Source organism: Ambystoma mexicanum, chromosome 13 (genome assembly GCF_040938575.1).
Source record: "Ambystoma mexicanum isolate Mex_15411 chromosome 13, UKY_AmexF1_1, whole genome shotgun sequence".
NCBI lineage: Eukaryota > Metazoa > Chordata > Amphibia > Caudata > Ambystomatidae > Ambystoma > Ambystoma mexicanum.
Window position 1 is genome coordinate 671,254,081 of NC_090938.1, and position 16,284 is coordinate 671,270,364.

Below are 16,284 nucleotides of genomic sequence, written 5' to 3' on the forward strand. Positions count from 1 at the left end.
GATTCTAGAGAGCTATGTATAGAGCGAAAGCTTGGAGCATGTAAAGTCTAATAACTTACTATGGACCACCCTCTCAGACGAAGAAGACATCATCAATGTCATTAAACATCTGAAATCCTCGAGAGACCCGGGTCCCGATGGCCTGAGTAACATCGATCTGAAGCAACACCCGGAAGCCTGGGCCAGATTTATAAGTATCATATTCCTGGCATTGTGAATCAGTCAGAGCCATTCCTTCGTCTTGGACCCATTCAATAATTGTTCCGCTATTCAAACGCGTCAACAGGGAAGATCCTCAGAATTACAGGCCAATAGCCTTGCTAGACATTATCGGCAAAATATTTGCAACGCTTCTGCTACAAAAGTTCCAAACCTGGGCAAAGGCATCTGCAGCACATGACCCCTTTCTGTCATGAACCATCATACTTGCCCCTTCTGGTCCTCCTGGTCCCTGACACGTCGGGCCTTACACTCCATAATACTACCAACATGGCGACAAGCTCAGAACGCTGCTCACCAGTCTTCACGTTCCACGCAGCGTCCTCTATAAAGAAACCACACCCCCGTGGCCCCGCGCGTCTCAACGCTGCTACTAGCTGTGATCGGATGTGTGCTCTGTACCTTCTCTTATGCTACTTGCTATCCCCTGGCCCCTGGATTCCCTTCTCCCGACTTCTTCCTTCTTATCCAATCTTTCCGGAATCCCTGCGTCGCTTCCGCGTGCCCCCCTACTCCTTCTTGAATATTCCCGGAGTTTTCCTTTGATCCTGGACATCGAAGCTGAACGTAATCTGGAAGCCGAGGACGGCCGAGCGGGCTTATTTAAGTCCCGAACCATACGAAAGAAGACTCTGCCTAAAGAGGACATCAGGCAACACAGACAGGTGAGAAGGGGGGAAACCTGTAACAGATTGAGATGCCACCTGACTGAAGTCGATATAGACATGGAGGCGGCCATCCAGGATCTTATGCGTGGCATGCAAGAACTAACGACCGAAGTACGGAACTTGAAAGCGGAAAACGCTGCGCTAAAACAATTGGTACTTTCACGGGACTCTGCCACAAAGGACAGTGTGCTATTGGGCGGCATTGTTGACAAATATGATGGCTGTGCAAAAACCCTCCGGGGATTCCTGGATTCTTGTTTAGTCCACTTTACCTCTAAACCTTATTATTTTTCCACCCCAGGGCTAAAGTTGGCTTTATTATTTCTCACCTTTCCGGGAATGCCTTAGCCTGGGCCACACCATTAGTTAACACCGGAGATCCCCTTTTGGATGATTATGATGGATTCATTCAAGCACTAAAAACCATGTTTGACTGCCCAGAACAGGTCTTTAGTGCTCAAGAACGTTTACTCGATTTCCAGCAAGGCTCTCAGGACATGCTCACCTACGTAACTTGATTCAAGCACTTGGCTAAAGAAGCAGGTTGGCCTTCTGAAGCTTGCTTCACCCTCTTTCGAAGAGGGCTAAATGAAGATATTAAGGATGAACTAGCCAGGGTAGCACGTCCTAGTTCTTACCAGGCACTTGTGGATCTTGCTCTACAGATTGATTTTCGCATCCAGGAAAGAAGGGCAGAGAAAAGGAAGACCAAGTCACCCATCCAAAAAAATCCTCTTGTGGGCCCTTCAAAATCTGAAGAGTCTCCTGTTCCTACAAATGAACCCGAACCCATGCAGCTAGGGGCCTTCCGTGGACCCATATCCCCCCAAGAAAGGTTAAGAAGGATCCATACTGGCTTATGCATGTACTGTGCCTCGGACAAGCATTTAGTCGGAGAATGGCCCTTAGCCCCTCCACGGCGTTCGGAAAACGCCAGCTCCCGATCCTAGATGGAGTTCAGTTTCGGGAGAGAGATGCAGGCTCCACATCTATACCATCCTTGAACTCTCCTGGACAAAACTCCCTGGTAATCATACAGGCCTTCCTATCGTCATCCAAGAAGGAATCCTACCCCATTCTGGCACTAGTGGACTGTGGGGCCATGGGAATATTCATAGATCAGGAATGGGTCCTTAAACATCATATTCCCTACGAATCCCGGAACGTCTTGCAACCTGTAGAAGCAATTGATGGAAGACCTCTTTCTTCTGGACCCATAACCCTTCAGACTAAGGAAATGTAGCTTGCTATAAACCATCACTGAGAAAAGATAAAGTTTGACATCATAAAATCTGCCCATTACCCAATGGTATTGAGAATGCCCTGGCTACAAAAACACAACCCATACATCAATTGGACAGCAGGTTCCCTGTTCCTAGGTTCCGAATTTTGCATGTCCCATTGTCTGCTCCTGGATCCTTCACAGACAACATCAGAAGAACGTTCAACAACTCAGCAAGGCCCTCTTATGGTCTCCAACATCATCCAGGTTCCTAAAGCCTACCAGGAATACGCCGATGTGTTCTCGTCTGCTATTGTCCAAGCCTTACCACCCCATAGGCCTGAGGACTGTGCTATTGAAACCGAACCTTCAGCTGTGATTCCCTTTGGAAGGATGTTCATTCTGTCTGAACCCGGGAAAAAGGCCCTTCGTGAATACCTAGATACTAACCTAGAAAACGGCACCATACGCCCATCCAAGTCTCCGGCTGGAGCCTCATTATTTTTTGTTCCTAAAAAAGACACGAAGGAGCTCAGATCTTTTCTTGATTATCAAGGTCTTAATCAGTGCACCCTTAAGGATCGTTATCCATTACCCTTGATCTCAGATATCCTGGAAGCCGTAAGAGGAGCCGTAATATTTACCAAATTGGATCTCAGGGGTGCTTATCATTTGATTTGTATTAGAGAAGGAGACAAATGGAAGACAGCCTTCAGAACACCCTTTGGTCATTACGAATACTTGGTCATGCCCTTTGGACTCTCTAATGCTCTGGCAATCTTCCAACGCTTTATGGACCGGGTGTTTTCGGATATGCTATTTCTTTTCGTCATTGTCTACTTGGACAATATTTTGATATTCTCTAAGGATCCTCTCAAGCATGAAGAACATGTTAAAGCAGTGTTACAACGGCTACGTGAACACAAGCTTCTAGCAAAACCCGAGAAATGCCTTTTTCATGTTTCCACGGGTCACTATCTAGGTTTTGTCCTTAGCCCAAATGGCATAGGAATGGATCAATCCAAGGTTAAGGCCATACTATCCTGGCCAACTCCGACCACCGTAAAACAGATCCAATCTTTCCTGGGCTTGGCCAATTGGGCTTGGCCAATTTCTATCGGAAGTTTATACCATCCTTCTCCGAGATTGTTCAACCGATCATCTCCTTGTTGAAGAAAGCTACTCCCTATCATTGGACCCCAGCCCAGGAGAAGGCCTTCCAACGCCTGAAAACAGAATTTACACAAGCCCCCATACTGGCTCAACCTGATATAAATCGACCATTCCTAGTGGAAACAGACGCCTCTAACTATGCCATAGGAGCAGTTCTGAAACAGGAAATCAATGACGGGCTGGAACATCCTATTGCCTATCTTTCACGGACATTGACCTCCAGTGAAACTCATTACTCAGTCTTAGAAAAGGAACTTCTAGCCATCCATCAAGCCTTCACCGAGTGGCGTCATTTACTTCTAGGAGCTAACCATCCTGTCCAGGTTCGAACAGACCATTGAAATCTCTAAGTGTTACAGGCCCTGAAATGCAGGAACAGCCGTCAGGCACGTTGGGCATTCTTCTTTGCTCAATACCAGTTCCAGATTCACCATGTTCCGGGAACACAAAACGTAAACGCTGACGCCTTGTCTCGGCGCCCTGACTATGAACCTCCTGAAGACCGAACATTTCCCAAGATGTTTCCCCACACAATATTTGTAGCCCAGGCGACCAGCCTCCTAGGTGAAGTCCGCATTCAGACTCAATCCTCGGAGCTCTGGAAAGATATCTCGGACAAGAACCAGTGGAAATTGAAGACCAAACATGGATACTTGTTCAAAGACAATGCCTTGGTCATCCCAACACAAAAACTACAGCAAAGGATAATAAATCTCTGTCACGATACTCTTTACTCCGGGCATCATGGTATTACCAATACCGTCTGATTAATACAAAGGCAATTTTGGTGGCCTGGAATGAAAGCTGACATACAACTGTATATTCAGGCATGCTCTGTCTGTAATCAAAACAAACATGACAACAAAAGACCGGCGAGTCTATTGCAGCAACCTCCACTTCCAACAAGGCCTTGCGAATTCATAGCGACAGACTTCATTGTGGAATTACCACCTTCCAGGGGATACACAACCATCATGGTCACCGTTGATTTGTTCACTCATGTGGCCCATTTTACACCTCTGTATAAACTGCCATCCTCGTCAGAACTTGCTGGAATTTTCCTGGAACACATATTCCGACTGCATGGATTTCCTTCCAAGATCATATCGGACAGAGGGCCCCAATACGTTTCTCAGTTCTGGAAACATCTTTGCCAAATACTAGGAATCCAACACGCTCTTTCCTCAGGATATCATCCCCAAACCAACAGAGCCACAGAGCGCATAAATCAAACCTTGGAACAATACCTCCGTTGCTTCACTACCAAGGTCCAGGACGATTGGTCCCTTTTAATACCAGTGGCTGAATTCGCCTATAATAATTCGGACCACTCTGCGGTTAAGACCAGTCCTTTTTTCTGTAGCCGAAGATTCCACCCTTCTGTTCTACCCTCCATCCTTCCTCATCCTACACCAGTTCCAACAGTCGACTCCTGGATTGAAACACTCATTAATGTTGAAAGAGAAGCCAAAGACCAATTAGAAAATTAGACCAAGCCCCTCCTACACAATAGGGGACAGGGTTTGGCTATCCTCGAAACTGCTGCCACGGCATCTGCGACCAAATAAATTGGCTCCTCTATATTATGGGCCATTCCTTATAAAGGAGATCATCAACCCAGTAGCCTACCGACTCAAGTTACCAGACACCTGGAAGAAAATCCACCCAGTTTTTCACACGTCCTTAATGAAGCCATATGTCCAGACCTCTCAAACTAACCTTTGGGCCAAACCAGTACTCGTCAATGACCAACTGGAGTATGAGGTCTCCAGGATTTGCAATTCTATATATAGACGCGGCAAACTCCAGTAACTGGTGGAATGGAAAGGATATCCCCCCAGTGAACGCACTTGGGAACCTATCTCAAATCTAAATACCCCCAGGTTACTCAAAAGGTTCCATCTCATACACTCGGGCAAACCCAGTGGAACGAGTTTCCGGAGGAGGCATGCTGTCATGAACCATCATACTGCCCCTTATAGTCCTCCTGGTCCCTGACACGTCGGGCATTACACTCCATAATACTACCAACATGGCGGCAAGCTCAGAACGCTGCTCACCAGTCTTCACGTTCCACGCAGCGTCCTCTATAAAGAAACCACACCCCCGCGGCCCCGCGCGTCTCAACGCTGCTACTAACTGTGATCGGACGTGTGCTCCGTACCTTCTCTTGTGCTACTTGCTATCCCCTGGCCCCTGGATTCCCTTCTCCCGACTTCTTTCTTCTTATCCAATCTTCCCGGAATCCCTGCGTCGCTTCCGCGTGCCCCCCTACTCCTTCTTGAATATTCCCGGAGTTTTCCTTTGATCCTGGACATCGAAGCTGAACGTAATCTGGAAGCCAAGGACGGCCGAGCAGGCTTATTTAAGTCCCGAACCATACGAAAGAAGACTCTGCCTAAAGAGGACATCAGGCAACACAGACAGGTGAGAAAGGGGGAAACCTGTGACACTTTCAGATGGGTTTTCTCAAAAATGGCGGAACCTCGGCAAACCTCTTGATGCTTAATCTAATCAAAGCCAAGGTAAAGCAGGGCTCTCCACCGGTGTTCCTGGCCTTCATAGACCTCTTGCAGGCCTTTGATAGAGTGGACCGGAGTCTCCTTTGGTCCAAATTGCACAAATGGAAATGCCTGAATGAAATACTACAACCAATAAAAGCATTACGCACAGCCAATAAACTTCGTGTCAGACTTGACAAACAAGGAACGCTATCAGAAGAGATTCCAGCAGAGAGGAGGGTAAAACAAGGGTGTCCCCTAGCTCCAGCACTCTTCATAAGCTTCCTCGGCGACTTCAAGGACTCTGAAACCTCTGTTCGAGCTGTTCCACCAAAAATAGGCAACACCAACATATCTCGCCTTCTCTATGCAGATGACCTAATTTTATTAGACCAAACTGAAATCGGACTACAGCGCCAACTGACCAATTTGGCAAATTACATAAAAACAAACAACCTCGAAATTAACAAATCTAAAACAAAAATCTTGATTTTGGCGAAAAACAACTCCATTAAGAACCGTAACAAAGGATGGTTCCTGGAAAATACAAAGATCGAAATTGTTGACTGCTATAAATACCTGGGAATAATGATAGACCGCTCAGTTCGGGAAATATGTATGCAAACTACTATTTGGGGCAAGACTAGGAACTTAGCAGTCCAGATGAGATCCATTGACAAGAGGTATGGTAAATTCTCACTGGAGCCTGTAATCCAATTTTACAGAGGCAAAGTTGTCCCGGCGCTAGTTTACAGAATGGGCGGGACCCTGTCAATGCCAACCTCAATCTAGCCAAAAATTGAAGGCTTGCTATGGCGCTCAGTTTTGGGTCTACCAAACTCAGCGGCTATTGCAAACATCAGGCGTGATTTGGGCCTTCAGTCTTTACTGGCATCGGTGGAACAAAATGCTATGCAAATCTATAGAAAAATCATCCTTCCTGACACGCTCCCAATATTTAAATTAATAGCCGCAGAACTTTCAACCGGCCGTCTAAACAGTCTAACAAAATGGTCTAATACAGACAACAAAATTGAAGGAAATAGCCTGCAATGAAGCTGAACTGGTCGGAAACCCTCAAAAAAGAAAAAGAAAAATGGAGCTCATGGACTGGATTAGCACAGTTGACAAGGCGCAATCAAACAAATTAACCACACACCTTCCTCCAGCTTTCAACTAGCTAAAAATTCCTTTGCCGTACTGCCAAAGATTTCCGGACAAAAAACTAATGAGGACCTTTTTGAGAGCCCGTCTGAATTTAATGCCCACACGCGAAATCCTCTGCATCAGACTCCAGTCGGCCTCCAAAGAATGCAGATTATGTCAATCAGCAGATGAACCTTGCACTGCAAGGTGCTTAAAGAAGCGCCTATCTCTCACCCCTTGGGATGTCAGTTTCAGTTCTAGATGAAGATGTGTGGTGGAATAGATTGATGTCAGGGGAAAAGTCAAAATGGACTATTGCAACAACAAAACTTCTGACAATCATCTTCGACAAAATGAAAGCACATGAAACATAGAGATGTGAAAGCAGTAAATAATAGTAACAGTAACTACTTTCACTAACTCATCTCTACGAAGATTGCGTCCAGAAACTTTTAGAAATCTTCAGAATTCATAGGAAGCAAATTGTCTTTGTAAAAATCATAAGTTGATTATTTACAAAAAAAAACTAAAAAAAAGAAAATAAAAAAAATGTACTAGATCACTCACAAGGTAGTTTCAGACATATGAGAGGCAATGAATCAGCTTCAGTGTTCATTTGGGATGATTTAAAAATTGCAGAGTGTGACCACATCAATTTGGCACGATTACTGCTCGCCATCTTAGCAGTCTTTGACACTGTTAACCACAGTTCATTAATTAAAAGGCTTAAAGAAACCTGATTCCATTACGCAACTCTATAACAGATCAGATCTTTTCTAAAGGACAGAACATAAATTGGCCTGGCTCCCCCCTTTCAGTTCAAACCTGCAACCCATTACCTATGGCATTTCGCAGGGATCAAGTCTCTTGCATCTCCTTTTCAATGTCTATATGACCCCTTTGATGAAAGTTATACACTCTTGTGGGCTCACCTGTTACGACTATGCAGATGACCCACCAATCATACAGAATGACTGATAACGGAAACTCAAGCATCACACTCGGAAATTGCCTTACTCCAATGAGCGAATGGATGACTGCCAACAACTTAAAACTCAACCGGCAAAAAAGAAAAAACAAATAGTCTCACTGCACGCCGGACATGGAAACCCCTCTGCCATGGCCTTTGGAAATGGGTAACTGCACTAAACTATCTAAAATTTACAAGAACCTAAGCATATTAATGTTAATGAAAACCGACTCACGCTGGAACCCCATATGCAATAGTCAAAAAGAGTTTCTTCCACCTGTGCTCGATTTTTGCCATACCTCTCCTTCACACACAGAGTACCGGCCTTCATTGTCCTGATTCTTGCAGTAATCGACCAGGCAAACAGCACTTACCCATGTATGCCAGACTACCTCACAAAAAATGTTCAACTGTTCCAAAGCAAAGCAGCTAGACTACTACTGAGGCTCAAGAGGAGGGAACACATAACACTGCCACTCTGTATCCTCCACTGGCAATCAATCCAAAAAAGGATCCAGTTCAAAGCCCTATAGATTGTCCACAGTGCACTTCAAGGAATTCCTCTGAAGCAAAATCTCTGCCAACCGACCAGCGACTTGAGACCAAGAAACGTCAGGCTATTAGAAACCAGACATTTTGCAGAGAAAGACACAGAGGGGAACCCCATTTCCCATTATGCTGGGCAAAAACTGAAGAAACACTACCAAGGGAAATCTGCACGCTACAGGACCACTTCAATTTATTTATAAAAGTCTGAAAAATGTGACTCTTCAATGCTTAACAAAGTTTAACCTCAACCCATCAAGAGGCGTAAACACTCCTCAATAGTTTGACTGTCATGTGCAGACATAACCTAAGGGAACACTGTACCAGCTTGCAACCCCTGCCTAGAGCACAACGTAAGGACATCACATCAAGGTACCACAAAAACTAGAAGAGAATGCCTTGCCTGTCTCACAGAATACCTATACCTCAGCACAGGACATCTTGACGCATCAACAACTAAAGCCAAATGCCTTTCCCCATAACGCCACTGACAGTAAGACCAATCATTTAAAAGACTACGGAAACCAAGATTATTCCCTACATTTTTTTTTTTTACTAAACATACATTTTTGTCCGTCTTATCAAACACCAACCAGCCACTCGCATACTGTTTTATTTAACTACAATTAGGATACTAAGCCCCTGCCCAACACACCCCCACACTATAACCCAGAGGCAACCACTCTGGACACAAAGCCTTTGGCACCTCCTATGCTTCTCACATAAAAAGCTTACAGGCACGCAGTAATCTGGGTACTAATCTGCAACCTACCACAAAGCACTGCAAACTTGCCTTTCCCTTTCCTCCCAATGAATCAAACTCACCCATTGTCTGCCAGAGCACCTAGAGACCATGCAAACGGCAGTGGTTTGAAGTAAAAATACTAAGAAAAATAACATATCTGGAAAGATTAAGGTCTACAAAGCATCCAATGGAAATTTCAAGGATGAGTAATCTGTGGGAGGAATCGTGCACCCATACAGAAATGTAGGCACTGCACCGCATCCACCCAGCAGCAATGCAGTGTTAGCTTAGGTGATGGTGTGCTGCTGCTCCAAAACAATGCTTTGAAGATCCTCCTTTCATCCCTTGCAGGTTCGTAGGTATGCAGGGGATCCTTCTCCGCCACCAGTAATTGCAGCTAAGCAACCGTTCGAAGTAGAGCTGAACGCTGGGAAGCAGTATGCTTGGTGTGCGTGTGGGCACAGCAAGAAACAGGTAACTAGTAAAATTCTGAGATCTGCCTATAAAAAGACTGACACTTTTAAACTAATATTACCAACTGGCTGTACCCAGTGCATCATATGCCGATCGAATGTGCTCTCTTCCTATATGGGAGATGGTCTTGATGTCATGTATGTATTTGCTAGAGCTACCCCAGACATTGGTGACAGCTGCACAACCAGAGGATAAGAAAACGCTATCTTGTGGATGGAGGATTGGGCATCAGGGGGATAAGGACTGGTGTTTCCCTCTCGAAAAGCAGCTATGAAGAATTAATTACTTAATTGTGCTAACATCGTAAAATTTTAAAATGAGTCAAACTACAAAGATAATTTATGATCACGTTTGTTGCTTATGTTAGTCATAATAAAAACACTACATTGCCTTACCAAGCAATTGTGGTCTACAGACCTTGAAGCGTGATGCATACAAGCTTTGTCAGCAGTCTGGAGAGTGGAATCGTGGATGGGGCCGGGGAGGTAGATGGGAGAGGCAGGGTAACGTAGGGGTTGCGGGTGCTGCAGAGCAGAAGGCTGGTGCAGGTGCAAGGGGGCGGCCTGAAATTGGGAAGGGAAGAACGAAAAAGTGACCTTTTGGGCCTGGCCTTTGGATAGCAACATGCAGTCCTGGATCCAAAAGTACATCAACCAACCCAGAATAACGTTTTCATTCTTTTCTGACCAGAATCATTCCAAGACAGTCTGGTAAACTCCTATTGTACTCTTTCAAAATACCCTATGAAAGAGGTGAGTGAGACAAATAACACCAGTGAGGGTTGCAGCCTTTTTGCATAAAATAAAAGCTCTTTTTGGGAACATATGAATGACCACAGATTACCATATCAGACAAATATGTCTGTGATAAAAGGTTTGTATCCTTGACTCTGTGCCTAAAACACACTGGGCTTGATGCTCATTTAATTTTATACAACGCACCATAACATTCAAATGTTTGTAACATTGAACCACATATTCTGATTGAGATAGGATAATGGGATGTGACATCAGTGACTCCATTGGGGTAAACGGCCTTTGCTTCCCCTTCAGAATTGTAGCTGTTTCTCAGGCTAAGACTGGCATAAATGTATATGCCATGTTTTATGAGGTATCCTACCAAAATACAGAGAAAAAAAGAAGATATGTTTACTGTGCATTCCCAGTAAACGAAAATTACCAGGTTACTCACCCTAGTGACCACCTTATTCCTAGTCCATAGTCCCCTTTCCTCCATACTTGTGGGACATCTCTCCGTCCTGTGGGACGGGACCGGAGCACTTTGTAAAAAGCATCCACATTTTTTTCAAAAATGTGTCCCTCCTCTCTTTCCTGCGCGGGGCCCGGCACGCGACCGTAACCCCGGCCACCTTGGCTCCACCCCGCGCATCGCCCATCAGTCCTTTTCTATCACCGGGTCAAAGACCCATTAGCAATAAAAGAGGAACCTTATTAGAGGGGACGGCGGGCGCGCGTATGGAGGAAAGGGGACTATGGACTAGGAGTAAGGTGGTCACTATGGTGAGTAACCTGGTAATACTCCTATGCCCCGTCCCCTTTCCTCCATACTTGTGGGAGATTCCCAAGCACTCCTTACAGGAACTACGGGTGGATGGAAATACCCCTTACTGAAACAGGTTCTTCAGCACAGCCTGACCAAACTGAGTGTCAGCTCTAGAGCTCATGTCGAGACAGTAATGCTTACAGAAAGCAGATGGGGAGGCCCAAGTAGCTGCCCTAGCGATGGACTCCCAAGGAACATATTTCTGAAAAGCAACCGCGGCTGCCTTGCCCCGCATCAGGTGTGCATGGATACCTTTAGGAGGTTTCAGCCTTTGGACGGTGAAAGGCTCCGTGATGCAGGCGGCATTCCACCTGGAAATAGATGCCTTAGACGCCGGCTTGCCCTGAGTGTTACCGAAGGTCACAAAAAGTTCAGAAGAACTCCTAAGCTCGGAAGTCCTGTCCATGTAGAACTTAAGAGCTGTTCGGACATCAAGACAGTGTAGAACTCTTTCAGCCTCTGAGGCAGGGTTCGGAAAAAAGACCGGAAGGGAGATCGACTGATTCAGATGGAATTCGGTCACTACCTTCGGTAGGAAAGCCGGGTTTGTCCGAAGGACTACCTTGTCCTTGTGAAAGACCAAGAAAGGATGCTCCACCGACAATGCCTGGAGCTCACTCAATCTCCTTGCTGACGTAACGGCGACCAGAAAGGACACTTTCCAAGACAAGTACTTGAGGTCTACCGTAGCCATTGGTTCAAAGGGTTTATGGCACAGCGCCGTCAGGACTACATTTAGGTCCCATGGCGGGTGCGGATTACGAACCGGAGGGTAGAGGCGTGTCAAGCCAGCAAAATGCCTCTTCACCACTGGGTTAGTTAGAGAATAAGAAAACAGGTCTGTAGAAAGGTAAGCGGAAACCGCTGAGAGGTAAGCCCTGCATGACAGAACATGAACCCCTGACACTGCTAGGGAGGACACGAAGGACAGCACCGTGTCAATCGTGGCTACCCTCGGATCCAACTTCTTCTCCAAACACAAATGACAGAACCTGAGCCATTTACTCCTGTATTGAGATCTGGTCGAGGGTTTCCTGGCTGCCTGGATAATGCGCATGTTATCCGCAGACAAACTCAGATGCTCTAAAGACTTGAACTCAGGCACCATGCCGCCAAGCTGAGCGATTGTGGGGAGGGGTGCCACATCTGTTGTTGCCCTTGGTGAAGAAGATCGGGAGTTACTGGTAACCTGATCTGCGGATACACCGACAGGTGTTGACGTTCTGTGAACCAAAACCTGGCCGGCCACCACAGGGCTATCAGTAGAAGGGAACAGTTCACAGAGTTCTTCAACTTCCAAATTGCTTGATGAACTAGAGGCAGAGGCGGGAATGCCTAAGCTCTCATGTTGTGCCATGGAATCTCGAGAGCATCCCCCAGAGAGGAGGCTCCCTGCCCCCCTCTAGAGGCATACTGAGGAAGCTTCTTGTTTACCACTGTGGCGAAGAGGTCCACCTCCGGTGTGCCCCAACGCGAGAAAATCCATGAGAGGACCTCCGCCTTCAACTCCCACTCGTAGCTGACCACTGTCTGCCGGCTGAGGGCATCTGCTGTGACATTCAGCTGGCCCGGGATGTGCACTGCAAGCAGCCAGACACCATGAAGCACGTCCCACTCCCAAATCTGGATGGACAGGTCCACGAGGGGGGGAGACTTCATTCCCCCTTGCTTGATTATGTAATACATTGATACCACATTGTCCGTTCTTATGCGGACCACCTTGTTGACAAAAAGCGGTCTGAACGTCCTGAGCGCGAGGAAGATCGCCAGAAGCTCCAAGTGATTTATGTGCAGGAGCTCATCCTGAGGCGACCAGAGGTCCGAGACCTGAGGAAGATCTAACGTCACACCCCTCCCGAGGAGGAAGGAGTCCTGAAACCCCGCACCCCCAGAGAGATTGCTGAGAGATGACCACCAATCCAGGTCCACTCTCATGGAATCCGAAATCATTATCCGCATGGAATCCGGATCCACTGCCTGACGCCATGAATTCCGAAGGGCCATCTGGGTCCGTCTCATTTTGAGATGAGCAAGAGGAAGAGCCAGTACACACGAGGCCATGAGGCCCAGAAGCCTCTGGAACCACCAGGCCGACATGCTCTCCGACTACGCAACAAAACATTGTGCGGAAGAGGCATCCGGGCGTTCCAATCATAAACCGGCCGGTAAAGATGCGCACAAGGGACCTTAGGTTCACGCAAGAGACCGAGCCCTACACCAGAAGCCGATGGCGTAGTTGAGAGAATGCCGACTTAGAGACAAGGCCCCCTTCTCTACCAGCAGCAAAAGAGACAAAGAATTGGTCTGTTTTCATTAGTGTTTTAATACAGCACTGCCCTCCTAACATCCAGTGTAAAATTGGAAGTTCAATGCATTGGTTCACATGCAACTTAGAAATTAATGTAAGAGCAAAACATGGGTGTGGGCACAAAACCACTTGTTCTTCTGAATATAAATAAATGGCTCTTGATTCGAGAGAGCCTGCAGTTCACTAACTCTCCTAATAGAAGTAATAGCCACCAGAAAATCAGTCCTAAGGCTGAAAGCTTCACCTAAAATGGCCGCCATGGTCGTGGCGGGAACGGGCGCCTTTTTGTCCTCATCTGAGGGGAACTGCGGCACTTGAGGAAGTGAGGCAGGGGTCCCCGTCTATGGATCAGGGGTCTTAATCTTAGCCTCAACATAAAGAACCTCAACCAAGCCGGTACTATGAGGCCTGGAATGTTTTTGTGACATACCAACCGCCAACTGAGCCTTCGAAGGAAGGACCTAGGCACTGCCGGTAAAAGAAGAACTTTGGTTCTTTGCCCCCTCAACAGATCTGGTGTCACCACAAGAGCGGGAACGGTGCACTTTCACTGACAAAGCCTTGACTGGCCTCTCAGAACTGTTGGTAGCTTTAGCCTCTGTATGAGGGACCTCGGACCCAGGCCCGGTAACAGCCTTTTCTGCGCGGGCCTCGAACATCCGTTCGGTTACTACAAGTCCAGCCGAGGCCTCGGGGCGCACGCCAGTTTTGTTTTTGAGGGAAGCCGACAGAGAGGCCTCAGAGCGAAATCCGGTACCCCATGACTCAGTAGAACTGGGTCTACAAACAGCCCCCACAGGAGGGGCCTCGGAGCGTACTCTGGTGTTCACAGGCCCCTTACGGAGACCCTCGGAGAAAACTCTGGTAGAATTATTAGGCCCAACGGGCACCTCAGGGCGAACCCCGGTAACAGAGCGATCAACGCCCCTCCCGGACTGAGTGGAACCCGGGAAGGTATCCCCCGATCGGGGTGCTCTGAAAAGTAAAGAACTTACCGGGTGTTTTTTCTTCTCGTCGATGAACGCCTGAAAATGCGAAGGAGGAGTTCGTCGGAACACCGCTCCAACCCACGTTGAAGTGCCCGGACCGAAAGGGAGTCACAGTAAAAATAGGAGTCCCAACGGTGATCCGGACCCTAACACTTTAAACAAAGAGGATGGGGATCCGCCCTAGCGAAGCGACGGAGACACGATGAACAATCTGGAAAGTCTAATTTGAAAGACATAGATAGACTAGTAAACGAACGCTAGGGAGAGCTACAGAGGAAAAAAGGGATGAAAATCTTCCGAGGATGCAAGTGCGTCCGGCCCCGATCCGAGTGGAGAAAAGGACTGGTGGGCGATGCGCGGGGCAGAGCCAAGGTGGGCGGGGTTACGGCTGCATGCCGGGCCCTGCGCAGGAAAGAGAGGAGGGACACATTTTTGAAAAAAATGTGGATGCTTTTTACAAAGTGCTCCAGTCCCGTCCCACAGGACAGAGATGTCCCACAAGTGTGGAGGAAAGGGGACGGGACTAAGAGTATGATGAATCCCCATTACAACGCACAAAGGGATCAGGGGTTGCGGGTGTGTCCCTGCTCCGCTTACACCGATAAGGGGTTTGGGGGCTACAGGGGTGTCCCCCCGCAGTCGCAAGGACGGGATTGGGCCATTGTGCAATAGATGAGACATCTATGTGAACACTGCGCGCCTGCATTTTTGGAAATTTTTGCAAATTTGGAATTTCTGTATGCAGTTTTTCTGGTACATAGTGATCACATAGACGTGTGTTATGATTATAGATGTAAATCGACTATTAAGAAAAGGAAGATGTTGCTTACACAGTAATAGTCCCCCTGTATGCTTTATCTTTGTAGTCAGAAGCTTTGCATAGCCCTCCATTTAGTGGTTGGTCTGGAATAGTACAAGTTGTTTACGTCCAAAGTAAAAGGACATGGTCAAGGGCATTGTATACTATCCAAACCCATGATCCTTCCTGCATTGGCTTCATTAGTCTGTTTCCTTTTCTGACATGGAATTAACTGCATGAGTTGAGTAATCAAAGGGTGTGTAGTACTTTCATGTGGGGTGCACATGACTAGACAGATAAAAACCAGTGAAGAACAACTTACTTACCAACTGGTAACGTTCTTTCGATTGGATGTTCCTCCAACGTATTCTTCATCTTAGATGTATTCCATCCAGCTTTAGCTGCTTCGGAAACAAATTTCGGCAGAGGACGCCATGCGTCGATGTCGTCGAGTCGATGGTCCATTGAAGGCCTCCATCGAGGGTGATGTCATCGGGTGTATAAGTAGCACGCGCGACACCCGTTGGCCTCTGTTCTGTTTTTCCCCCTTCATTATTGATTTCTCACTGTGTAGACTGTGCCGACAGACAGGTATTTGCCTTGCGAGAGTTGGAGTGGCAATAGCCCGGAAAAATCTACAGAGGGGTAGGATGGGAGGGCGATGAGGAATACGTTGGAGAAACATCCAATTGAAAGAACATTACCAGTTGGTAAGTAACTTGTTCTTCGAGTGGATTGTGTCCTCCAACGTATTCCTCATCTTAGATAGACTCCCAAAGCAGTATGGACAATTCCTCTGGAGGAGGGGTTAGATTTTTCGATACCCTTAGATAGCTGAGTATAGTACTGCTTTACCAAAATGAAGCTCCTTGGACTGGGAAGCATACAGGCTATAGAATTTTGAGAATGTTTGCAGCGAGGACCAAGTTGCTGCTTCACAAATGGACCTTATAGGAACACC

At 46.9% G+C, this 16,284-nt stretch overlaps 1 protein-coding gene across 1 annotated transcript in view; it reads left to right on the plus strand.

The window, feature by feature from the left end:
* Positions 1 to 16,284, plus strand: part of CISD3 (CDGSH iron sulfur domain 3) — a 111,906-nt gene that overhangs the window by 17,757 nt on the left and 77,865 nt on the right. The window contains exon 2 of the mRNA XM_069634693.1: positions 9,542 to 9,664. Within this exon, the coding sequence (XP_069490794.1) occupies positions 9,542 to 9,664 (123 nt within the window). The remainder of the gene's footprint in view (positions 1 to 9,541; positions 9,665 to 16,284) is intronic.